We start from the raw sequence: 26,573 nt of genomic DNA, 5'->3' as shown, positions 1-26,573 counted from the left end.
TACGAAATGCCTGGCATCGGTAATTGCCTTCTGCAGACAACAAGGCATACAAATCTACCCAAATCTGGACTGCCTGATCCAAGCGGACAGCAAGGGCATTCTATTGCAGCATCTGGCCTTTGTAATAAAACTGTTAAACTACCTGGGATACACAGTGAACAAAAAGAAATCAAAACTAATACCTGCTCAACAGATAATTTTCCTGGGTGCCAGCTTAAATACAACCACCCAGATGACCTACCTCACGCCAGACAAACAAGGGCAACTGTCTCAATACTTCAACAAAATAGCAACTTTCACCAGACTAACTGCAAGGAAAGTCCTGCAGGCTCTGGGATTCATGGCATCTTGCATCCTACTAATACCATGTGCAAAGCTGCATATGAGGAAACTTCAATGATACCTAAAAAACTTATGGTCTCAACACAGCCACAGCTTGGAAACAATTATACCACTCATTCCATGCCTTCAAAAGGAATTTTTGTGGTGGGCTCAAGCGTGTCAAAGAAACACAGGTCTCCCTTTCTGTGTACCTCAAGCAACTCAAATCATCACAACGGATGCCTCGGACTACGCCTGGGGAGCACACATGGCAGATCAGTGCATTCAGGGAAAATGGTCCCAAAATGATAAGCACCTACACATCAACCAAAAGGAGATGCTAGCTGTGCAAAATGCACTTCTGACCTTCAAAGACCTACTGCATCCAGACCAGCTATTGATAAGGACAGTCAACACCACAGTCATGTGGTACATAAACAGGGGGGGAAGTCATTCATACCCCCTGTGCAGGCAAGCCATGACCCTTTGGAACAGCACTGGAATTACAAATTCAACTACAGGCACAATTCCTGCCATGGAAGGAAAACACACTGACAGTCAACTTAAGCAGAAATATGACAGACCCACACGAATGGAAGTTGCATCCTCAAGTCTTCTCAAAGATAACTCTGGCATGGGGACAGCCAGACATAGATCTATTTGCTACCCACAGAAATTACCAGTTAGAAAAATTTTGTTCAAGGACCTATCCTCCACAGGCCTGGAAAGTGGACACACTCGTTCAATTGGACAATATTGACAGTCTATGCCTTCCCGCCTCTACCTCTACTGACCAAAGTACTATTAAAAGCCAGAGCAGAGAGGCCACAAATGATTCTCATTGCTCCAGACTGGCCACGACAACACTGGTATCCTCTACTAAAGAGCCTGACACACTTCCTACCATGGATCGTACCTCTAGTCCCTCTTCTGTTGTCCCAGCACAACTGCAAAACCCTTCAGAGCCAGCTCAAAACCCTAAATCTAGCTGCATGGAAAATACCTTAATTTCCCAACAGACTCTCCTCTCCAAGGAGGTGCAGGATGTTATCTTGGAGGCCAGAAGACCCTCTACTAGAAAAGCCTACTCCGCCAAATGGAAACGATTTTGTTCCTGGAATCAAGAAAAGGTCCAGAATCCTTGGGTAATAAATATACCTCAAATTTTACAGTACCTAGCTGAGATGTTAAATAGTGGCCTTTCCTTCTCCAAGATCCACGCTTCAGCCATTTTTGCACAATACAATACAGATCCCCCTTTATTCTCATCCTCTTAAGGCAGTTCTTCAGAGGGGCAAAAAATATAAAACCCCCACAGAAACCACCAGTCCCAGCTTGGGACCTCAACTTCGTATTGGAAAAACTGACCCTGCCTCCCTTTGAGCCGGCTTCTTCAACAGAGCTACAATACTTGTCATGGAAAACAGCCTTCCTTATGGCTATTACCTCAGCACGCAGGGTTTCGGAACTACAGGCCCTCATGGCTGTGCAACCATTCATCATTTTCCATCAGGACAGAGTTTTCTTATGAACCAACCCTACCTTCATGCCAAAGGTAGTATCCAGTGTAGCTTTGAACCAGACTATTCATTTACACCTACCTTTTATCCATATCCACAGAACAAAGGGGAGAGACTACTACATTCCTTGGACATTCACAGACAACTTCGTTATTGGACAGAACAAAGCCATTCAGGAAATCTGAGCAGCTCTGTGTCCTGTGCTACAGGTGCTCAAGGAAAGGCTATTTCCAAACAGACAATTTCAAAATGGATAGCCCACTGCATACGCTTTTGTTGTTCATTTCATGGAAAATCTCTGCCAGTATACATCAGATCCCACTCCACCAGGGCTACAGCTACCTCTGCAGCTTTCCTCAGGGGGGTCCCTACCAAGGACATTTTGGAAGCAGCTATTTGGAGTTCAGTGCACACTTTCTCCAAGCACTACCACCTTCCACTATACTCAAAATCTAGAGCAGGCTTTGCCACAGCAGTCCTGCAGGACATCCTCGCCCCCTCCTAGTTCCACTTAGTGCCTACCACCCTTACTTAGTTTTGGGATTCTACCCATCTGCAATGACTGCAGCTGTATGCACGATGAACATAGTACAGTTTTGTACCTACCATAAATGTAGATGTTAGTGTGCTCATACAGCTGCAGTCCAGGTTACCCTCCCTCCATCCCCTCTTAGGACAGGCCTTATGACAAACACCTTTATCATACAACCTATTTGGGGTATTCTTTTCTGGTGTATTTGCTTGCGACTACTGTTTTTGATTTATCTACATTGCATGTTTGCATAATATTATGATGTTATGTGATCCTATCGCCTACATTCTGTACTGATGGGGTTCGGAGCCGATCCCTCGGCTCCGACTCAGCACGCTTATGCTATAGAGCGAGGCCTCTTATTGGCTGAGCTATCTTTATCCCAGGATGCACCACCACTAATCCCCCAGATCTCGTTTGCCGCTAACAAGCTTAGACGTGGTCTCATCTTTGGCTGGGCTAAGTACTATTTATTTAGGCTTTTTCCTGTCACAAATTTCCTTACTTTGAACCCAAAAGCTGTTTTCACAGCTATTGTTGTTATATAAGTGTGATTGGTTAATTTCTGTTGACAAATTCGTGATTTTTTTAGTCAGGGAAGGTTTCCCGTTTTAGTTAGAGGGGCCTTCCCCTGTTGCTTTGCTACTAGTGTCTCTTTCTTGGGTCAAGTACCCGTTTAAGTTAGAGGGTCTCTTTCTCAATTTTCTGTTTAACTGTTTAGTGTTAAAAAAAAAATATATATATATATATATATATTTGTTAAATTTGTTGAATTTAAATTTACCTTTTGGCCAAGTTTAGTATTTTTCACTTAGATAGACCGTTATGTCTAAAGAACACAAACCCTCCGGGTTTAAGAAATGCACGAGGTGTGGTTTTAAAATGTCCATAACGGACGACTACTCCTCGTGCGTCTATTGCTTAGGTGCCAAGCACCTACAAGAATCGTGTAGTGTGTGCCACGCGTTCTCATCAAGAGTTCTCCAGGAGAGGAAAAACAAATTAATCCTCAAGGGATTAATCAAGCCCTCCTTCGAGGAGGCTTTATCTTCCTCTCAGTCTCCTTCTAAAAAGAAGAAAGTGTCGGCTCCGACCAGTCAGTCGGAACCGACCGCTAAAAAATCTAAACAGACTTCTCCATCGGCTCCACGGACTTCGGAGCCGAGGTCGGAACGGTCTGCCTCGATGCCTCCAGCCTCGACCCCTCTGGTTTCGGAGCCGAGGTCTGGGGCATCGAGAGGCGGGTCACCCTCATCGGCTCCACTGATATTGGAGCCGATAAGGGTTACCGGCTCAGACTCTTCCCCCTCAGAGCCGAAGTCCTTATCGGCACCGAGGGAAATTTCCTTGAGATCTTGTTATCTTGTGGATAACAAGGTTGGTGCCCTAGAAAAGTCTAACAGTTCTGTATTAATTTGCCTATTCCAATAAACTCTGCTGTTTATACCGCTGTGAGTCATCTTGTTGGGTTGGCGGCTGGACTTTGTGGTGCTCAATTTTCTTTTTTTGATTCTGCCCTGGTGGGTGTCATTGTTTTTTACTTTGATTCCTTGAGATCTTCCTCGGAGCCGATAGTTGTTGAGTCCATTCGGAGCCGGTCCCCGAGCCCTTCGGAGCCGATGGAGAAATCGGTTCGGGCCCGATCGGTATCCTCTAGATCATCCAAGATGTCTGATTCAGACATCAACAGGGTGCTCCTTCGACTCTTCCAGTCTCCGGTGTTCCAAAAGCTAGTTTCGGCTCCAGCCCATTCGGCTTCGGAGCCGATGGTCCACTCCCCTACTGTGGTTCCTCCTCCAACAGCTTCGGCACCATTGGAGCCGGTGCTGGTGAAACCTGTGGAGGTGTTAGGGTCGGGCCCGACCCTTGCTCCAACTACGGCTTTTGGGTCGGAGTTCAGTACACGGACTTCTTCCTTCGGCCCTGGGGGGGAGGCTTCGGGATTGATGCTTTCGGTCCCAAGTCTCCCTCTTGGTGCGTCGGCGGCGGGAGTGCCGTCCACTGTCGTGGCCACGGAGGTGGGACCCTCCCAGGATTCTGGTGGTCCCGCCTTCAGGGCTTTGAGGAGTGCATTAGCCAAATCTTCCTTGGCTACCTCCACGGTTTCCCGAGCTCCTTCCCTGCATACGGAAACTGGGTCGTTGGCAGTCCCCCTGTCCTTAGACAGCGGAGCCCCGGGGCCTCGGGTTACCCCCGCTGGGGTTTCTCCCCCTCCTGGAGGTCCTTCTGAAGCCTCTTCAGAAGAACCCCCCAGGAAAAGGTCATGCAAGAGGAAGCACGTTGACTTCCCCTGATGAGTCTCTAACATCCAACACTGATCTCGATGATGCAGAGGGTTCCCCTAAGTCGTCCTCGGATGATGTCTCCTTTGCAGACATCCTTGAAGCCCTAAAACAATGAGGCGGCTGGCAGTCCAAACCTCCCTCTGCTAATGAGTCGGTGTTCCTGAAGGCCTTCGGGGCTCAGCCCTCCGCCCTTCGATGAGCTCTTGGATTTGATCTGTCGAAGGGCGTGGGAACACCCAGACTCTGTGGAACCGGTGCCTGCTCGTCCAAATAAGTTCCTTTCGGCGCCCCCTGAAAAAGAGTTTCTAACTAGAGGTGTGGCTGTAGATGCTTTGGTAGTGGCATCTGCTACCCAGCAAGATGTAGCAGAGGCTTCGACGTCCATCCATCCTCCTAATAAGGAGTCTAGGAGCATGGACCGGTACGGAAAGCGCACCCTCAGTTCAGCGGCCTTTACACTGAGGTCCTTGAACTACGTTACGCACTTTACCAGATTTCAGAGGGATCTGATTAAGGAGCTATCCGATACCCTCTTGGGTAACCTGCCTGAGGAGCTGGCCCAGACGGTTGGCTCACAGCTGGCTACAATGTCGTCCATTTTGAACTCGTCCATGAGGCTCATTTCTTATGCGGCCGAAGGGGCGAGTAGAGCGGCGGGTACAGGCATTGCTCTACGGAGACAAGCCTGGCTCCGCCTGTGTCATTTCGCGGAGGCCTTTAAGTCTTCCTTTGCCGACGCCCCCTTCGATGGGTCCTCCCTGTTTGGACCCAAGGTAAAGGACACACTAACCCGCTGTGAACAGGAGGGTAAGACTCTGACTGCCGTAGGGGCACGATTTTCCACTCCCTTTCGGCCTTATCCCAAGGCTAAAAGAGGAGGGAAAATGTGGTTCCAGATCTCAGAAGCCTTACCCTCTCAGCAGGAGGATTCCCCTTCTAGAGGCAGAGGAGGGGAAATTCTTCCGAAGACGCCGTCCCAGAGGCGGCAGGGGCCCTCGCAACACTGGAGACCGAGTCCTTTCGTGGCTCTTTCAGCCTTCCATAGTCCCTGAGGGATTGCCCGGCTGTGCAGCTCCGGAGCCAGTCGGGGGTCTTTTCTCGAAGCACCTAAAGGCCTGGGAAGGTATCACTCAGGACCGATGGGTGCTTCGGATTATAGCCGGAGGTTACTCCATCCCATTCTCTCACCCCAGCCCAGAAAAATCCCGGACCCGCCACCCAGTCAACGGGATATCGCAGCCTCAGAAGTTTCAAAGCTGCTGCAAAAAGGAGTCATCCAACCGGTCCCCGCAGACCAGATCGGATTAGGGACTTACTCAAGATTCTTTTTGGTGCCAAAAAAGACCGGGGACTTCAGGCCAATCTTGGACCTCAGCATCCTAAACCGTTAGTCAGAAAGTCCAAGTTCCGAATGGTCACCCTACAAACCATTCTCCCATTGCTGGAGAAGGGTGTTTGGATGTGCTCCATAGATCTCAAGGACGCTTATTACCATATCATGATACATCAAGCGTCCAGGAGACATCTGCGCTTCAGCCTAGGAGGCAGTCATTTTCAGTTCCGTGCGCTGCCCTTTGGTCTCACCACAGCCCCCAGTGTGTTCACCAAATGTTTGGCGGTCGTGACTGCTCACCTGAGAAGTCTAGGATTCCAGGTGTTTCCGTATCTAGACGACTGGCTCCTAACTGCCACCTCCAAACATCTACTATTGCGGAGCCTACAAGCCACTATATCACTGGGCAATTCCCTTGGAATCACCTTCAATTGGCTAAAGTCTGTGTTGCTGCCATCTCAACGCATAAGATTCATAGGGGTAGAGATAGACTCAAACCAAATGCAGGTCTATCTACCTACAGACAGGATACTAACCATACAGGCTCAAGTTCGAGCCTTACTTCCCAGATCCAAAGCCCCAGCCAGAATGGTCCTGCAGCTATTAGGATCCATGTCCGCCACGGTTCTAGTTCCCCTGGCAAGGTTGCACATGAGAATTCTTCAGTGGCTTCTTTCAGCTCAGTGGTCCTTCCAGGAACTCCCTCTGTCACCTCGTATGGATCACAGGATCTTGCAAACGGGACCTTCGCTGGTGGCTAGTGCCCTCCAACTTGGATCAGGGACGACCCTTTGTTCTACCCCCTCCGGCGGCCATTTTGACCACGGACGCCTCCCAGACGGGGTGGGGGGGGGCATTCCCTGGGCAGGTCAGTCCAAGGCAAATGGTACTCGGAAGAGACTATGCTTCATATCAACGTCTTAGAAATGAGGGCAGTGCTTCTGTCCCTTCAAGCCCTTCACGATTATCTCCCTCAGGGCGTAATTGCTGTTCACTCAGACAACATGTCAGTTGTCTGGTACCTGAACAAACAGGGAGGGACCAGATCCTATCCTCTTTGCAGAGAAGCCATGAGAGTTTGGGAATGGGCAGTCTCGACCAAACGCTTCCTAGTGGCTACTCACATACCGGGCAAGTCCAATGTGATAGCCGACAGACTGAGCAGAACCATCCTCTCTCCTCACGAATGGTCACTGAATATTACAGTGGCAAGTCAGATTTTCAGCAAATGGGGAGTTCCGTGTTGCGATCTCTTCGCGACTCCTCTGAATGCAAAGTGCAAAGAGTTCTTCTCCCTAACCCCGGCTCCGGGGAAGAGCCCCATGGATGCATTAGTCCATCCTTGGCCCACCGGCTTGCTTTATGCCTTCCCTCCAGTTCCTCTCCTTCCCAGAGTGATTCAAAAGGCATCTCTCTTGGGGAGCAAAATGATCTTAATTGCTTACTGGCCTCGTCAAGTGTGGTTCCCCTATCTTCGGAGACATGCTCTGGAAGGTCCATGGTTCCTGGATCAGATCCCAGACCTACTTGTTCACCAGTCGGGACTATTCCACCAGTCCCTACACACCTTAAAATTGATGGCTTGGCTCCTCCTCTTCCGACGATAGTCAGGAGTCATACATTGGATCCAGATGTTGTACACATATTATCTTCGGCCCATAAGTCGACTACAAAGAAACTGTATTCTAGCAAATGGAAAAGATTTGCTATTTGGGCTCAACTCCGGGGCCTGGACCCCATTTCTATTCCCGTAGCAGAGGTACTAAAATTTTTGACTTCTCTTTTCAATCAAGGCTCTTCAGTTTCTACCATCAAGGTACAATTGGCAGCAATCTCTAATTTTCATGAATCCATAGACCCACCTTTAATGAGCAACAGATTGTGTAAAACCTTCTTGAAAGGTGCTGCTCTATTAAGACCTCCGATTTATCATCCTGCACCTCCATGGGATCTCGATATAGTGTTACGCACCTTGACTTCTTACCCCTTTGAACCGGCAGCTACATGTGATATAAAGTTCCTATCATGGAAGACAGCCTTTCTGGTGGCGATTACTTCTGCCAGAAGAGTTTCAGAGCTTCAAGCTTTGTCTGTGAAACCCCCGTACTTGGTTTTTCACAAAGATAGAGTATCCCTCAGGCCAAATCCTTCCTTTGTCCCTAAAATTTGTTCTAGTTTCTGCTTACAACAATCGTTAGAGCTTCCAGTTTTTTCCCAAAATACTCTAACAAAGCGGAGTTCATATTCCACACACTAGATGTCCACAGACAGTTACGTTTTATTTAGACAGGACCAAACAAACAAGGAAAACAGATCAGTTGTTTGTATCCTTTGCAGATAACAAATTGGGCAAAGCTGTCACAAAGGTCACTATTGCCAAATGGATCAGGGACTGTATTACTCAAGCTTATTTTTATTCTAACAAAGAGCTTACCACCTCTGTCCAGGCTCATTCTACAAGGGCTATGGCTACTTCGATAGCATTTCATTCTAAGCTTGCTATTAGTGACATTTGTGCTGCGGCTACATGGTCTTCCCCGCACACCTTCATTTCCCACTACAAATTAGATGTGGCATCTAGAGGACGAGCTTCATTTGGTTCCACAGTGCTCAGGAGTGTTCTTCAATGAGCCACCCGGGATTTAGGTGCTAGGGACGCTGTCCCATCAATACAGAATGTAGGCGAGATAGGATCACATAACATCTTTTAGTTATGTACTCACCATAACTTCAGATGTTTGGGATCCATCTCGCCTACATTCCTAATAACCCCCCACCCTCCTTCCCCCTTCCTTGGAGATCAGAGGATATCAGAAGGTCTGAATCCTGTTTCATCTTGAAACATCTAACAATGTTATATAATCAAGTTGTGCATGTGTGCATGAATGCGGACAAACAAGATCTGGGGGATTAGTGGTGGTGCATCCTGGGATAAAGATAGCTCAGCCAATAAGAGGCCTCGCTCTATAGCATAAGCGTGCCGAGTCGGAGCCGAGGGATCGGCTCCGAACCCCATCAGTACAGAATGTAGGTGAGATGGATCCCAAACATCTGAAGTTATGGTGAGTACATAACTAAAAGTTTTGCCTTCCTTCTGGGGGCACCTGACATCTGGGGCAAGAAAAACTGAAGAAAATGGCGTCGGCTGCCTCTTTTATACCCCAGCCGCACTGACATCAGGGAAGGACTAAGCAGAAACCTCATGGACCCACACGAGTGGAAACTGGAGCCAAGGATTTTCAACATGTTGACAAGCAATGGGGGGAGCCCAGATACAGACCTGTTTGCCTCCCCCAGAACCATCAATTGGACAAATTTTGCACAAGGATTCCCCACAAATTTGCATGGAAAGTAGATGCTGTATCCTTCAGCTGGAAAAACTTATCAGTTTATGCCTTTCCTCCTCTGCCTCTGCTCTCCAAGGTACCGTTAAAGATCAAACAGGATAAGCCAAGGACAATTTTAATTGCACCAGACTGGCTACACCAACACTGGGTACCCCCTCTTGCGCAGCGTCTCGCTTGATCCTATGGCACCTGCCTCAGACTCCTTCCCTGTTGTCTTAGCAGGAGAACCAGATTCTGCACCCTCAGCTGCAAACCCTGAACCTAGCAGCCTGGCTAATTACTTAATCTCGCCTTTACCATCTCTCAGTAAATCAGTGATGGATATCATTTTAGAGACAAGGAGGCCTAATACTAGAAAATCTTATGATGCAAAATGGAAAAGATTTTGTGCCTGGAACCAATCTCAAGGGATGAGCGCAACAGTGCCCAATTTACCTGAGATTCTACAATATTTAATTGGGATGCTTCATAAGGGCTTGTCCTTTTACTCCATCAAAATTCATGTCTGCCATTTCAGCTCATCAAAGCACAGAGCTTCCCCTTTTTTCTCTCTCCCACTGCTCAAGCAGTTCCTCAGAGGTGCCAAAAATTTAAGGCCCCCCAGGAGAGCTCCAACTCCTGCCTTAACCTTAACTTTGTCTTGGAGAAACTCACTCTTCCTCCTTTTGAGCCAGCTGCTACTGCAGATTTAAAATTCCTTTCCTGGAAAACCGCTTTCCTTTTAGCAATCACTTCTGCAAGAAGGGTATCTGAAATACAGGCCCTTACGGCAGTGGAGCCTTTCATCATCTTTCATGCGGACAGGGTGTCCCTCAGAACCAATCCCTCCTTCATGCCCAAGGTGGTATCCAGTGTGCCTCTTAATCAGTCCATTCATTTGCCTAACTTATTTTCCTAACCCACAAAACAAAGGGGAACGTATACTGCACTCCTTTGATGTGCACAGACAACTTAGATTCTACTTGGACAGGACTAAACTTCAAAGGAAATCTGAACAACTGCTGGCGGCATTTTCTGCAGGGACAGAGGGGAAAGCTATTTCAAAGCAAAGCATTTCAAAATGGATAGGCCACTGCATTCATTTCTGCTATAAGCACCATGGAAAACTATCCCACAGGACATCAGACTCCATTCAACCAGGGCTGCATCTACCTCTACAGCCTTTCTCAGGGGCATCCCTACAATGGACATCCTAGAAGCTGCTACCTGGAGTTCTGTACATACTTTCACCAAGCATTATCATTTGCTAATTTTTTCTAAATCCAGAGTTGGTTTTGTCATTGCAGTCTTGCAGGGCCTTATAGCTGGTCCTAATTCTATTTAAATTCCTCCTCCCAACCTTAGCTTTGGGAATCTACCCAAATGTAATGACTGCAACAGTGAATGCACTCGAACATCTACATTTATGGTAAGTGTACACAACTGTACTTTTCTCATATTTGAAGGAAATGTTCAAAAGGTTTAGAAGCTATGTAGTTGGCATTGGTTGCCATAGCCTTTTCCTTAATAGGTAGCTGTATACCACAATTTTTTTTTTCTTGGGAGTAGCTTTGCTGGTGTAAGGCATGTTTATGTCGTCTTGAATGAAAAAATGTACTCTTACCATTTGTATTTTATTTTGAACAGGACTGTTGGCTGTAAGTGTCACTTAGTGGATGAAGTGAACACAGTATATGCAGAACATAATGGTGTAACAGATCGGAAAAATGCTGTCATGAGGGAGCTGTATATAAACGGTTTATCACATGGAAAACCAGTTGGTATAGTAAGTATTTAGCAAACGTTTTTTGCATAGGATTGTTTCTTGCAGTTTTTGGTAGTAATAGACAATGTCTGAACATTTTAGAAAACTATCCCTGCTGTACTGTGAATAACCCTAATCTGACTTAGCAGGCTGTCTGGATTTTGTAACTGTTGTGATAATCCTCCTCCTCCTCTTGTACTCCTAATTTAAGAGTTGTGAATTTTTCGTTCCAGTGCCTGAAGGCACACTCCTGTGATTTCCACAGGCAGTGATGTATGTTAAATTAGGCAATTGCACCCAGATCTTGAACTGCCTAGCTGTTTTGTACTACTAGCACCGTTTGGGTCACATTCCTAACTTTTGTATTGGAGAGTTCCCATGATTAGGACTCAAGATGATATAGCAGCATAAATGATTCTGTTTTCCTCAGAGCTCTCTCCTAGACCTGCATTAGTAGCTCTACTTTATGGCTTGGAAAAATGCTTAATGTGAAGCATTGACAAAGTGGTATAGCTTCATCGTGGCTACCCTTGAGAGCAGAAGCAGCCAGTTTGAGGTGGTCTTCAACTTCAGCGAGTTGCTAATGTGACCATAGAATCCAAAAACAATGTGTTTCTTTGGCAACTGTCGTTTGGAGTAAATTATTAACTTTCAAGGTTTGGCAAGTTTGTTTTATCTCCCCAAGCTATCTGCACTCGTTTTTGGATTACTGGTTTTTGTGAGTGCTTCCGATAACTTGGTTTAATGTGACCATAGACCTGCATCAGTTGTGGTTTGGTGGAAGAATTTAATGAATTAGATGCCTGAGTTTAGTCAAACTTTTGCAGACACACACTCCACTCTCTTCCTTGCATTCCTCATAAGTGTCAAGTTCTTATCCATTTAGAGTCAAACTTGCATTTTCCTTCCTTCCTTTCTTTGTTGCTTGTCAATAAGCACAATAGTATTGTTTGTGAAGTTATTCCCTTTAAGTTATGTAATACCTTTACCCTCCCACTAAATTCAGTAGATCCAGAATATTGAGTGCCCACCAATCCAACATGTGTTGCTGTTGAGTTGCTTTCCCTTTAAATAAATTCTTTGGAAGCTTCTTCCTTTCATCTCCTCTGCTTATTAATGAGCATAAGAAGATCAAAGTGGGAAGCTATCTTGTGTTTGCGGCTTTTGGAACTGGTTAGTGTGCCTATTGGGTGGTGCTCATAGCTGTCAACTTCTTAGCAGAAAAAGTCTGGACAGTCTTGGATATAATGGAGGGACAAAGCCCTAAAAATACTGACAAAGTTTAAATTGTGCTCTTATAAACTTAGAAAATTGCTAGAATAACGTCTTGTTACCATACATTTTCTGAAGGATATTAAGTCTGAAACTTAGATGCCTGTAATTTATGAATTCAGTCCTCAATGTTTTGCCACAAAAATCCAGAAAACCATGCATTTTGAGGAACTGGCCAAAAATATGAGGTGAAAATCTGTACAGTTGAGAGTTATGGTGGTGCTGCCCATTTTCTTCCTAGATCTAGTGGCACAGGAAGGATCCTGATGTGGTGAAGCCTGTCTAGAAAAAAAAAAAAAATTTGTCACCTCTAAAGATAGGAGGCATTGGATGTTCATGTTTCACTGTTGCAGTCCTTACTTTTGGTTTATCCTGCTGGCAGGCTACCCTCAGTCGGCCAGAATTCCAAAGTCTAGGTCCATCGTCTGTTGCTGTCGCCTCTTCCTTGATGTCACTGTGCCAGGGGTATAAAAGATGTAGCCGATGCCATTTTCTTCAATCTTTCTTACCGCGCGGTGCCTGAAGCAAAAGCAGTTTGCAAGTGCTGGGTCGGCAGACTCCTGAGATTTTCAAATCCGAATTTCAGAACCGAAGTCTTCATTAAAGCTAAGTACCCCGTTGGGGAAACGTTTTTCTTGTTCCAGACCGATGTCAGAAAAAGTTAACAATTGTATTTCTTGTGGGAAGCAAATACCTGATAAGGATTTTCACTCTTACTGTATTCCTTGCCTAGGCCCTGATCACAATGTTGCTAGCTGTCGGTTTTGTGCTAGATTTAACCAACGCACTATCAAGCGTCGGTTCGATTTTGCATTTCATTACTTTGGCCGAACATTTAATTATATAATGCCGTCGGAACAGCTGACAACTGGAGTTTACAAAAAACGCAAGGATAAGGATAGGCATCCGAGGTCCAAAACCGACGAAGCCTCTACTAGGCCAGTCGCCGGTTCTCAATGAGGCGCTTTCGCAGCCCCTGGCGCCCGCTACCTCAGAGCCACAGCCGCTACAGACTCCCACATGGAGCCGACTGGGCCTCTGGAAACTCAAGGTATTGGACACTCAGAAATCACTCCCTCAGATGGGTCCAGAGCCGCTGAGTAGGCATCAGCTTCTGAGGGTGTCTTCAGGCCTACACAACTGTATGTTAAGCTGTCTTCAGCTTCAAAGACTAAAGCAGCTCTAAAGACAAAGAAATAAGTGCGGCATTCTCCTACTCAGACTTCCATGCCTAAAAAACAGATGCTCAAAATGGCCGAAGACCTTATTACTTTGATCAGGGGCTCCCATCCCCCTCGTGATAAGAGGCCTAGGAAAGAGACAGAGTATGATTCTTCTGATCAGGTATCCATTTCCTCTGATTCCTCTTCTGAACAGGATTACTCCATGCTTCCCTATGAGGATTCTGATGCTGAAGAATCAATTCCTTCAGCCTCTCCTGCTGAGGACTATTCTTTTGGGGAAGCACTGCATACTATGAGGGAGCATTTCCACTGGGAGAGCCAAGATTATTCTGAATCTAAGAAAAGGCTCAGAGACTTTCTGCTTCTTCCTCAGCACAGACCCCTTGCTATTCCACCTGTTCTAGATATTGTAGGTGATGTATTTTCAAAGTCCGCTCTGTCCCCCGACTCTTTACCCCCTGCACCTGCTGCGCCAGACAGATACTACAGGCTCCTGGATTCTCATAAATTCTTATATTAAAATCCCACTGCTGACCCAGAAATTATATCTCAGGGTCCCAAAGGGGTTAAAGCTTCCTCTGCAAAAAACCCTATCCCCTCTGATAGGGATTCTAGGGCTCTAGACCAACGAGGGAAAAAAGTTTACACTTCTGCCACCCTGGCTGTAAGGGTGTTAAATTGTAAATTTCATATGCTTAAATATCAGCAATATTTAATGTCACTACTTAAACAGAAAATGTTGACAAATACTGAATGTCCAGAGAACAAGGAATTGCAGGATTTATTGCATGCAACTGAACATGTGGGAAAGCATACTGTGCAATGTGGTTATGATTCACTGGAGGCCTCTTGCAGGGCCGCTGTTACAGGTTCTGTTATTAGAAGGCATGCTTGGTTAAAGGAACAGAATTTGCCTGATCATGTTAAAGCAAAATTATTAAATGCACCATTACAGCATGATACTTTGGTACTAAAGCAGAAGAGGTGTTGAAAAAAATGTAGGATAAAGCAAAATCCATGCAGACAGTCAAGGATTTCTTATGGGTACAGCCACCCAGGTTTAGCAGGAACTGACCTTCTAAAAATTTGGTCCTTACCAGTGTCAGGCCACAAAGAGGCAGATACAGGCATCCCAGAGGCAGATCTCAGCCCCAAGGCTCATACAGGCCTAAACAATGGGGTGCTCCTACCTCCAAAAGCAGAGAAGACAAATCACAACCTTACAGGAAACGGTCCCAATGATTTTCCTCTACCAGTTCCAAGTAGTTTTCTTTTGACAGCCCCCTTAGGGGGAAAACTAGCACTTTTTTCATCAAATTGGCAAATTGTTACCCAAGACAAATGGGTCCTGAACATAGTGTCCCAAGGTTACAGGTTCCATTTTCACACTCTACCAAGGTCAAAGGGCATGCCAGACCTGCCACACAATCAATGGGCAGAGGCACAAAAACAAATTACAGCCCTCATGGACATGAGGGCCATTCAGCAAGTACCACAACAAGAGCAGGGGCAAGGATTTTACTCCAGACTTTTCCTAGTACCCAGGAAGGACAAAACCTGGAGACCAGTTCTGGACCTGTCTATACTAAATACGTTTCTGGAAGTTCCAAAATTCAAGATGTTGACTCGACAGCAGCTACTGCCCATGCTGGGTGAGAGGGCTTGGCTCGTAACTTTGGACCTAAAAGAGGCATACCTGCATGTCCCAATCGGACAATCTTGCAGAAGATACGTCAGATTCATAGCTGGCCCCAATGCATTACCAATTCTCTGCTCTGCCCTTTGGCTTATCTACTGCGCCCAGGGTCTTTACAAAATGCCTGGCACCAGTAATCGCGTTTTGCAGACAAAAAGGAATTCAAATGTATCCCTACTTGGACGATTGCCTAATTCAAGCAGAGAACAGACACTCTTCTAAAGCATCTGGCATTTGTAAAAAGACTACTAATTGGCCTAGGGTAGCTTTGGGATTCTACCCATCTGTGATTACTGCAGCTGTATGCACGATGAACATAGTACAGTTTTGTACCTACCATAAATGTAGATGTTCGAGTGCTAATACAGCTGCAGTACAGGTTTCCCCCCCTCCTTCCCCTCTTGGTAAAGGACTAGTGGCTAACACCTCCTCTTGCAACCTAATTTGGGGTTATCCTTCTATGATGTATTTGCTTGCAACTACTGTTTTTTGATTACATTGCATTGCTTGAAGATATATATATATATATATATATATATATATATATATATATATATATATACATATATATATATATATATATATATATATATATATATATATATATATAATTTATGTATTGCCTTCCTTCTGGGGGCACCTGACATCTGGGGCAAGAAAAGACTGAAGAATATGGCGTCGGCTGTGTCCCTGTCGCACTGACGTCCGGGAAGAGAGCGACGACAACTGGCGCCGGACCAGGACTTTGGAATTCGGCTGACTGAGGACCCGCCTGATGGCAGAGAACCCATCTGTGATTACTGCAGCTGTATTAGCACTCTAACATCTACATTTATGGTAGGTACAAAACTGTACTTTCTTGGTACCCAGAAAGGACAAGGCCTGGCGGCCAATACTGGATTTATCGATTTTGAACACATACCTGGACATTCCAGCATTCAAAATGCTGACTTTGCAGCAGCTTCTGCCCATGCTGAGCAAGAATGCTTGGCTGGTGACTTTAGACTAAAAGAGACATACCTGCATGTCCCAATAAGACAATCGTGCAGAAGATGACTCAGATTCAAGGCTGGCTTAATGCATTACCAATTCTCTGCATTGCCCTCTGGCTTATCCACTGTGCCCAGGGTCTTTGCAAAGTGCCTGGCATCAGTAATTGCATCTTGCAGACAATGTATTATACAAATACATCCTTACTTTGACGACTGTCTCAAGTAGAGAACAAGGACACTCTTCTTCGACACCTGGCGTTTGTGAAAAGGCTTCTAACATGCCTATAGTACACAATAAACGAAAAGAAATCACAACTGGGTACCCTCTCAAAAAATAACATTCCTGGTTGCAAGCTTGAGTACAACTGCCCAGATGGCTTACCTCACGCCAGACAAGCAAAGGCAACTGACTATTGCCATCAGTTTGAAGTAAGTAAAAACCCAGTCTTCTGCAAAACAAATTCTGCAAGCTCTGGGCTTCATGGCATCCTGCATACTACTGATTCCATATGCAAGACTGCATATGAGGAAACTTCAGTGGTACCTAAAATGTTTATGGAGTCAACATTCTCAGTGTGGGAACAATGATTCCTCTCATTCCCTGCCTGCAACAGGAGTTTCTATGGTGGGCAAAGGCATGTCACCAAAACATGGGATGGCCTTTCACTGTACCCCCTGCCAGCCAAACCATGACAACAGACGCATCAGATTATGCCTGGGGGGCCCACATGGCAGGAAGATGCATTCAGGGAATATAGTCACCAAAAGCATCTGCATATCAACCATAAAGAGATGTTAGCTGTTCGGAATGCCCTGACAGCCTTCAAGGACTTACTTCATCCAGGACAACTAATACTAAAGACGGACAACACCACAGTCATGTGGTATATAAACAAGCAAGGGGGCACACACTCATACCCCCTCTGCAGATTAGCCATGGCACTGTGGAACACAGCTTTGACCTACCAAATACATCTTCAAGCTCAATTCCTGCCTGGAAAACAAAACACACTGGCAGACTAAGCAGAAACCTTATGGACCCTCACGAGTGGAAACTAAATCCACAAGTCTTCAGCATAACAGAGAAATGGGAGAGTCCAGACATGGATCTTTTTGCCTCTTCTCAGAATTTCCAATTGAAAAGATTCTGCACAAGGACTTATCACAGACAAGCATGGAAAGTGGACACCCTATCCTTTAGTTGGAAAAACCTACCCGTTTACGCCTTTCCTCCTCTGCCTCTTCTCCCCAAGGTCCTCCTACAAGTCAGACAAGAGAAACCAAAGATGATACTAATTGCCCCTGACTGGCCCCGCCAATACTGGTACCCAGTCCTAAGGAACTTGTCTCAATACCCAGCTTGGACCTTGCCTAAAAGACCACAACTACTGTCCCAGCAAAACAATCTGATCCTGCACAATCAACTACAGATTCTGAACCTGGCAGCATATCTGATCATGTAGTTATACAAACACTACCTCTCAGTAAAGCTGTGATTGATGTAATTTTGTAAGCCAGAAGGCCTAGTACTAGAAAATCTTATGCTGACAAATGGAAGAGATTCTGTGCTTGGAATCGAGCACAAGGAACTGATACAGCAGAACCAAATATTCCTCAGATATTGCAATACTTAACTGAGATGCTTGACAAAGGCCTATCTTTCTCATCAATTAAAATCCATGCCTCTGCCATTTCGGCTCATTACAATACAGAGCCGCCAATCTTCTCATCCTTTACTAAAGCAGCATCTTGGAGGAGCCAAAAATTTAAGGCCTCCTAGATCTCCTTTGCCTGCATGAGACCTCAATTATGTGTTGGAAAAGCTCACCCTGCCTCCATTTGAACCAGCTGCTACCACTGATATAAAGTCCTTATGGAAAACAGCTCTGCTACTAGCAATTGCTTAAGCAAGAAATGTTTCAGAGCTACAGGCCCTCAAGGCTATAGAGCCTTTTATCATATTTTACCCAGACAGGGTATCTCTGAGGACAAATCCAACTTTTATGCCTAAGGTGGTTTCCAGTGTGGCTCTTAACCAAACAATTCATCTGCTAACCTTTTATCCAAATCCGCAGAACAAGGGGGAGAGAATTCTGCATTCCTTGGACGTACACAGACAACTAAGATTCTAATTAAACAGGACTAAAGCTCTAAGAAAAACTGTGCAATTACTAGTGACATGCTGCAGGATCTGAGGGCAAGGCTATTACAAAGTGGATAAGCCACTGCATCCATTTCTGCTACTTACACCATGGTAAACCTGTGCCCAAGGGCATTGGGTCTCATTCCACCAGAGCTGCAGCTACTTAAGCAGCCTTTCTTAGGGGAGTACCAACCAAAGACATTCTAGAGGCTGCTACTTGGAGTTCTGTTCACACCTTTACAAAGCATAATCATTTGCCTCTCTACTCTAAATCCAGAGCAGGCTTTGCCGCTGCCGTTCTGCAGGTCCTTATAGCCGCTCCTAATGCTATTTAGCTCCAGTCCCCCAGCCATAGCTTTGGGATTTTACCCAAATGTAATGACTGCAACAGTGAAACCCGAAGAACATAGTACAGATGTTCATCGTGCATACAGCTGCAGTCATTACAGATGGGTTATCCTGCCGTCAGGCGGGTCCTCGGTCGGCCGAATTCCAAAGTCTAGGTCCGGCGTCTGTTGTCGTCGCTTCTTCCCTGATGTCAGTGCGGCAGGGGTATAAAAGAGGCAGCCGACGCCATTTTTTTTCAGTCTTTCTTGCCGCGCGGTGCCCGAAGCAGAAGCAGTTCGCAAGTGCCGGTCGGCCAGCTCCTGAGATTTACGAAAGTATTTCAGCCGAAGTCTTCTTGAAAGCTAAATACCCTGTTGGGGAAACTTTTCTTGCCTCAGACCGATGTCAGACAAAGTTAATAATTGCATTTCTTGTGGGAAGCAAATACCGCATAAGGATTTCCACTCTTTCTGTATACCTTGCTTAGGCCCAGACCACGATTTCTCGGCCTGCCGTTTTAGTGCTAGGTTCAACAAGCGCACTATTAAGCATCGGGCGGAGTTCACCCTTCATTATTTTGGCAAAAAATTTAATTCTATCATGTCGTCGGAATACCGATTTTAAACTATTTTACCGGTGACTTCAGTACCCGAGGTCGCAGGCTCCTCGGCCTCCATTCCTACTGCAGGTACCGACACCACTTTTGGCGGGGAAACTCAAAATTTAGTCAGGCCTGCCATTTCTGAAGGCGTCTTCTGGCCTTCCACCTTCTCTATTAAATCCTTCACTAAATGTAAAGCAGCCATGAAAACTAAAAAACAGGGTTCTCAGACCTCCTCTCAAGGCCCCATGTCTAAAAAGCAGATGCTTAAAATGGCTGAGGATTTGATAACTCTCTTCAGGGGTTCCCAACCCCCCCCCCCCCCTCTGACAAAAGACCCAGATTGGAGAAAGACTACCCTTCCTCAGACCAGGCTTCTATTACCTCAGAACATTGAGGACCAGGATTATGCCTATTCCGCTTTCGAATCCTCTGATGCTGAGGAGTCTATTCCCTCGGTCCCCCCCCCCCCCCTAAGGACTACTCTTTTGGGGAAACCCTGCATACATTGAGGGAACACTTTCACTGGGAAGGCCAAGATTACTCAGATTCCAAGAAAAGGCTCAGGGAATTTCTACTGCTCCTCCAGCATAGGCCCCTGGCTATCCCTCCTGTTTTAGATATTTTGGAGGATGTGTACGCAGAAGCCAGCCTTAATCCAGATTCTTTACCTCCAGCCCCCGTTAAACCAGACAGGTATTACCGGGTCCCTGATTCTCACCAGTTCCTTTATAAAAGCCATACTGCTGACCCAGAAACTATTTCACAGGGTCCCAAGGGAATAAAGGCCTCTACTGCTAAAAACCCTTTACCTTCAGAGAGATTCCAGAGCATTAGAAAGGTGGGGGGGGGGGGTGTATACATCTGACACTTTAACCATGAGGGCATTAAACTGTCAATTCCATATGTTAAAGTACCAGCAGTTTTTGTTATCCCTGTTAAAAAGCAAAATGACACCAACGGAACAACCAGATTTAAGAGTTGCAGGATTTGTTGCATGGTGCAGAGCAAGTGGGTAAGCATACCTTGCAGTGTGGTTTTGATGCTTTAGAGGCCTCATGTAGAGCTGCTGTCACGGGATTTGTTATACGTAGACATGCTTGGCTCAAAGAGCAAACCTTACCAGATCATGCCAAAGCCAAGTTATTAGATGCACTACTTCAAAAAGATGTATTGTTTGGTGTTAAAGCTGAGGAGGTACTAAAGAAAATGGAGGAAAAAGCAAAATCTATGCAAACAGTGAAAGATTTCCTACAGGTACAACCTCCACGCTTCAGCAGAAACTGGCCTTCAAAAAATTGGTCCTTTCCAGCCACGGACAGACCTCAAAGGGGCATATACAGATGCCCAAGGGGTAGAGGACAACCTCAAGGAATCTTACAGAGCAAGACAGTGGCAAGCACCAACCCCAAGAGGTGGAGAAGATAGATCACAGTCATTTAGAAAACAGACAATGACTTCCCCCTATGCCTGCCAAGCGAAGCTTTGATGGCAGCACCTTTGGGCGTAAAACTGGCATTATTTTCAAAAAACTGGCATATTGTTACAAAAGATAAATGGATTCTGGACATTATAGGCAGAGGCTGCAGGTTCCACTTTCATACCCTTCCAAAAATGAGAGGCATGCCAAACCTGCCACAAAATCAAAGGGCAGAGGCACAAAGACAAATTTCCGCTCTCATGGATATGAAAGCGATTCAAGAGGTACCTGCAAAAGAACAAGGTCAAGGTTTTTATTCCAGACTATTCCTGGTACCAAGGAAAGACAGATTGGAGACCTATCCATCCTAAGCACATATCTACAGGTGCCAGAATTCAAGATGCTCACATTACAGCAGCTTCTTCCCATGCTGGGCAAGGAGTCTTGGCTGGTAACATTGGACCTCAAGGAGGCATACCTGCATGTCCCTATCAGACAAGATTGTAGAAGATACCTCAGATTTCTTGCAGGTTCAACCCATTACCAATTCTCTGCATTGCCCTTTGGCTTATCTACTGCGCCCAGAGTGTTTACGAAATGCCTGGCATCAGTAATTGCCTTCTGCAGACTACAAGGAATACAAATCTACCCATATCTGGATGACTGCCTGATCCAAGCAGACAGCAAGGACATTCTATTGCAGCATCTGGCGTTTGTAATAAAACTGTTAAACTTCCTGGGATACACAGTGAACAAAAAGAAATCAAAACTAATACCTTCTCAACAGATAATTTTCCTGGGTGCCAGCTTAAATACAACCACCAAGATGGCCTACCTCACGCCAGACAAACAAGGGCAACTGTCTCAATACTTCAGCAAAATGGCAACTTTCACCAGACTAACTGCAAGGAAAGTCCTGCAGGCTCTGGGATTCATGGCATCTTGCATCCTACTAATCCCATGTGCAAAGCTGCATATGAGGAAACTACAATGGTACCTAAAAAACTTATGGTCTCAACACAGCCACAGCTTGGAAACAATTATACCACTCATTCCATGCCTTCAAAAGGAATTTGTGTGGTGGGCTCAAGCATGCCAAAGAAACACAGGTCTCCCTTTCTGTGTAACTCAAGCAACTGAAATCATCACAACGGACGCCTCAGACTACGCCTGGGGAGCACACATGGCAGATCAGTGCATTCAGGGAAAATGGTCCCAAAAAGAGAAGCACCTACACATCAACCAAAAGGAGATGCTAGTCGTGCAAAATGCTTCTATGACCTTCAAAGACCTACTGCATCCAGACCAGCTATTGATAAGGACAGACAACACCATAGTCATGTGGTACATAAACAAGGGGGAACTCATTCATACCCTCTGTGCAGGCAAGCCATGACCCTTTGGAACACAGCACTGGAATTGCAAATTCAACTACAGGCACAATTCCTGCCAGGGAAGGAAAACATATTGGCAGACAACCTAAGCAGAAATATGACAGATCCACACGAATGGAAGTTGCATCCTCAAGTTTTCTCAAAGATAACTCGGGCATGGGGACAGCCAGACATAGATCTATTTGCTACCCACAGAAATTACCAGTTGAAAAAATTTTGTTGAAGGACCTATCATCCACAGGCCTGGAAAGTGGGCGCACTCTCTCTTTCAATTGGGCAACATTGACAGTCTATGCTTTCCCGCCTCTTCCTCTACTGACAAAGTTCTATTAAAAGCCAGAGCAGAGAGGCCACAAATGATTCTCATTGCTCCAGATTGGCCACGACAACACTGGTATCTGCTCCTAAAGAGCCCGATACTCCCCACCATGGATCCTACCTCTAGTCCCTCTTCTGTTGTCCCAGCACAACTACAAAACCCTTCACAGCCAGCTCAAAACCCTAAATCTAGCTGCATGGAAAATACCTTAATTTCCCAACAGACTCTCCGCTCCAATGAGGTGCAGGATGTCATCTTGGAGGCCAGACAACCTTCTACTAGAAAAGCCTACTCCGCCAAATGGAAACTATTTTGTTCCTGGAATCAAGAAAAGGGCCAGAATCCTTGGCCTATAAATATACCTCAAATTTTACAGTACCTAGCTGAGATGTTAAACAGTGGCCTTTCCTTCTCCATCAAGATCCATGCTTCAGCCATTTCTGCACAATACAACACAGACCCTCCTCTATTCTCACATCCTCTATTAAGGCAGTTCCTCAGAGGGGAAAAAAATATAAAACCCCCAAGGAAACCACTAGTTCCAGCTTGGGACCTCAACTTCATATTGGAAAAGCTGACCCTGCCTCCCTTTGAGCCGGCTTCTTCAGCAGAGCTGCAATACTTGTCATGGAAAACAGCCTTCCTTCTGGCTATCACCTCAGCACGCAGGGTTTCGGAACTGCAGACCCTCATGGCTGTGCAACCATTCATCATTTTCTATCAGGACAGAGTTTCCTTACGAACCAACCCTACCTTCATGCCAAAGGTAGTATCCAGTGTAGCTTTGAATCAGACTATCCACTGACCTATCTTTTATCCAAATCCACAGAACAAAGGGGAGAGACTACTACATTCCTTCGACATTCACTGTTAACTTCGTTATTACTTGGACAGAATAAAGCCATTCAGGAAAACTGAGCAACTCTGTGTCCTATGCTACAGGTGCTCAAGGAAAGGCTATTTCCAAACAGACAATTTCAAAATGGATAGCCCACTGCATACGCTTTTGTTCATTTCATGGAAAATCTGTGTCTGCATACATCAGATCCCACTCCACCAGGGCCACAGCTACCTCTGCAGCTTTCCTCAGGGGGGGTCCCTGCCAAGGACATTTTGGAAGCAGCTACTTGGAGTTCAGTGCACACCTTCTCCAAGCACTACCACCTTCCACTATACTCAAAATCTAGAGCGGGCCTTGCCACAGCAGTCCTGCAGGGCATCCTCGCTCCTCCTAGTTCCACTTAGTGCCTACCACCCTTACTTAGCTTTGGGATTCTACCCATCTGTAATGACTACAGCTGTATGCATGATGAACATAGTACAGTTTTGTACCTACCATAAATGTAGATGTTAGTGCTCATACAGCTGCAGTCCAGGTTACCTCCACCTCCGTCCCCTCTTAGGACAGGCCTTATGACAAACACCTTTATCATACAACCTATTTGGGGTATTCTTTTATGGTGTATTTGCTTGCAGCTACTGTTTTTTGATTTATCTATATTGCATATTTGCATAACATTATGTTTTGCCTTCCTTCTGGGGGCACCTGACATCTGGGGCAAGAAAAACTGAAGAAAATGGCGTTGGCTGCCTCTTTTATACCCCTGCCGCACTGATGTCAGGGAAGAAGTGACGACAACCGACGCCGGACCTAGACTTTGGAATTCGGCCGACCGAGGACCTGCCTGACGGCAGGATAACCCATCTGTAATGACTGCAGCTGTATGAGCACTCTAACATCTACATTTATGGTAGGTACAAAACTGTACTTTATGGACACTTACCATAAATGTAGATGTTCGAGTGTATTCACTGTTGCAGTCCAGATTACCCTCCCACCATCCCCTGTCATTCTGGATGTTATCTTTCCTTCTCTATCTTCTACAACCTATGTGGTCTATTTGCTTATAGATGAAAGTAAAGTTTATACTGACGCATGTAAAATATATATATATATATATATATATATATATTTTTTTTTTTTTTTTTTTTTTTTTGCTGCTATTTTGGGGGCACCTGATACCGTGGGCAAGAAAAACTAAAGAAAATGGTGTCTGCTGCATGCTTTATACCCTTGACGACTTGACGTCATGGAAGAGGAGACAGCAACTGATGGCAGGACCCAAGACTTTGGAATTCAGGCTGACTGAGGGCAACCTGCCAGCAAATTACCCAAATGTAAAGACTGCAACAGTACATCTGTAGTAGTTAACTTCATTTGATCAGCAAACTGTGGGTATCTGATGCGACCTGGATCCGAGCCGGCAGCTTTCCAAGCTAAATATCAGAGCTCTCAGCTCCTCCCCCTTACCCATAATACCCTGCTACCTCCCTCCAGTCCTCAGACCTCGTTTGCCGTGGCTTCTGAAGCATAAGGGATGAGCTGTTAGCATTTTAGGTGAGAGGAATTTAGGAGTTTTTGTTAAAATCATAGCAATTTTGGTGTGTGTGTATTAGATCCATAGTTGAGTTAAAACATTTTTTAATTACTTTTAGTGGTAAATTAGTGCTTTTCCCTTCCCCTTACTGTGTGTTAGGGTGTGTGCTTGTGTGTGATGGCCGAGGGCCCCAAGGCCATTTTTTCGAAATGTGCTGAGTGTGGTCATAAGCTGTCCCCAGCGGATGGCCACACTCCATGCGTTCTCTTCCTGGGGGTAGCCCACGTAACATCGGGCTGCCAGATTTGTGCAGCCTTTAACCCCCGGGCTCTGAGGGACAGGAGAAACAAGCTAATCCTGGCGGGACTCCTGTCTCCGGATTCTTCTTCCTCCTCTCCCTCAGTGGCGCCCCAGCCTTCAGCTCCCCTTCCCCTGGCTGGGACTCATCCTCCCGCTGTTTCCCAGGGAGAGCGGGACTGTTCTAAGAAAGAGAAGGGGCAGAGAGAGAAGGATAAGGCATAAGAGCCATAAGTGGCGGGCCGAATTAGCCCCTTCGGCTCAGCCGGCTAAATTGATTTTTTCCCCCCGTGAGGGATTCCAGGTCTTCCTCCTCTCGGCTCCGTTCTCCACGCTTCTCGCCAGAGGAGTCCTGGTCACCCTCAAGGTTGTCTAGGCGGCCTTCCCGGCCTGCCTCGATGACTTCCAGGTCTACCAGGAGTCTGTCTGACGCAAATATGGACCGGATGATGCGTTGATTCCTGCAGGCCCAGATGCAGATGGGAGTGCTCCTGCCCCTCCCCCTCCGGGAGGGAGCTCAGTCCCTTTCTTTGCACCCATTGCTCCTTCTCCGATCCACTATCGGGTTTCGGAGCCGTTTGATCTGAGTAGTCTGAGCCGGGGAGTCTGCGCCGATAGTTGCAACTTCGCTGGTCTTACCCTCGTTTATCTGGTCATCTTTCGGATCAGAGCTCTCGGAGCCGAGCTTCGAATCCGCAGGGGTGTGTCATCTGCACCGGCACCGTCCTCACGTTTGAGCCAAGGGGACTACTCTCGGAGAAAGGGGAGAGTGGAGTTCGAAGTCCCCGGTCCGTGCTACGGATCCACCCTTCACACACTCTCATATGGGCCTGTCTTCCATCGTCCGGCCCCAGGGACAGCCTGCGTCTGCACCCCAGTTAGTTGCCTTAGAGGAATAGGACCCAGTTGGTTAGCCCTCCTCGGACAGTCCTGCTGAGGAGGTCCCTCACAAACGAAAGTGTAAGAGGAGGCACTTGGACTCCAGACCCCCCCCCCCCCCCCCGAGTCCCTCACGAAGGACACTGACTTAGAGGAAGGGGAAGGTTCCCCCAGGTCACCCCCCCCCCCTGAAGACGTCTCCTTTGGAGACATGATGGAGATGCTGCGCATAAGAGGGGCTGGTCAGCCTAGAAACCTTCCTCGGAGGAGTCTGTTTCTGGAGGCGTTTGACGCAGGCCCGTCTACCTCTTGCGTTGTCCCCCCCACCCACTCCCGGCTGAGCCCCTTGTCGACTTGATTACTGCCAGGGCTTGGAAGGACCCAGACACTGTGGAGCCAATCCCTAGGAGACCGGATAAAATCCTTAGTCCCCTTCCTGACAAGCCGGCGTGGAATAAAGGTTCCCTGGTAGATGCCATGTTGGTGGCCGCTGCCACCAAGAAGGAACAGGCACAGGAATGTTCCTCTGTCCATCTTCCTGATAAGGCGTCTCGGATGATGGACTGCATTGGAAAGCGGATGTTTGCTT

General features: G+C 46.3%; 1 protein-coding gene across 1 annotated transcript in view; it reads left to right on the top strand.

The window, feature by feature from the left end:
* The first annotated feature begins 10,929 nt into the window (after positions 1-10,929).
* The window catches only part of ZCCHC2 (zinc finger CCHC-type containing 2), a 656,453-nt gene continuing 640,809 nt past the window's right edge, over positions 10,930-26,573 (top strand). Inside the window, exon 1 of the mRNA XM_044065714.1 lies at positions 10,930-11,103. Coding sequence (XP_043921649.1) covers positions 10,930-11,103 — 174 coding nt within the window. The remainder of the gene's footprint in view (positions 11,104-26,573) is intronic.

Source organism: Protopterus annectens, chromosome 3.part0 (genome assembly GCF_019279795.1).
Source record: "Protopterus annectens isolate FY-2018-M chromosome 3.part0, PAN1.0, whole genome shotgun sequence".
Classification (NCBI taxonomy): domain Eukaryota; kingdom Metazoa; phylum Chordata; order Ceratodontiformes; family Protopteridae; genus Protopterus; species Protopterus annectens.
This window is presented reverse-complemented; position numbering and strand designations above follow the sequence as displayed.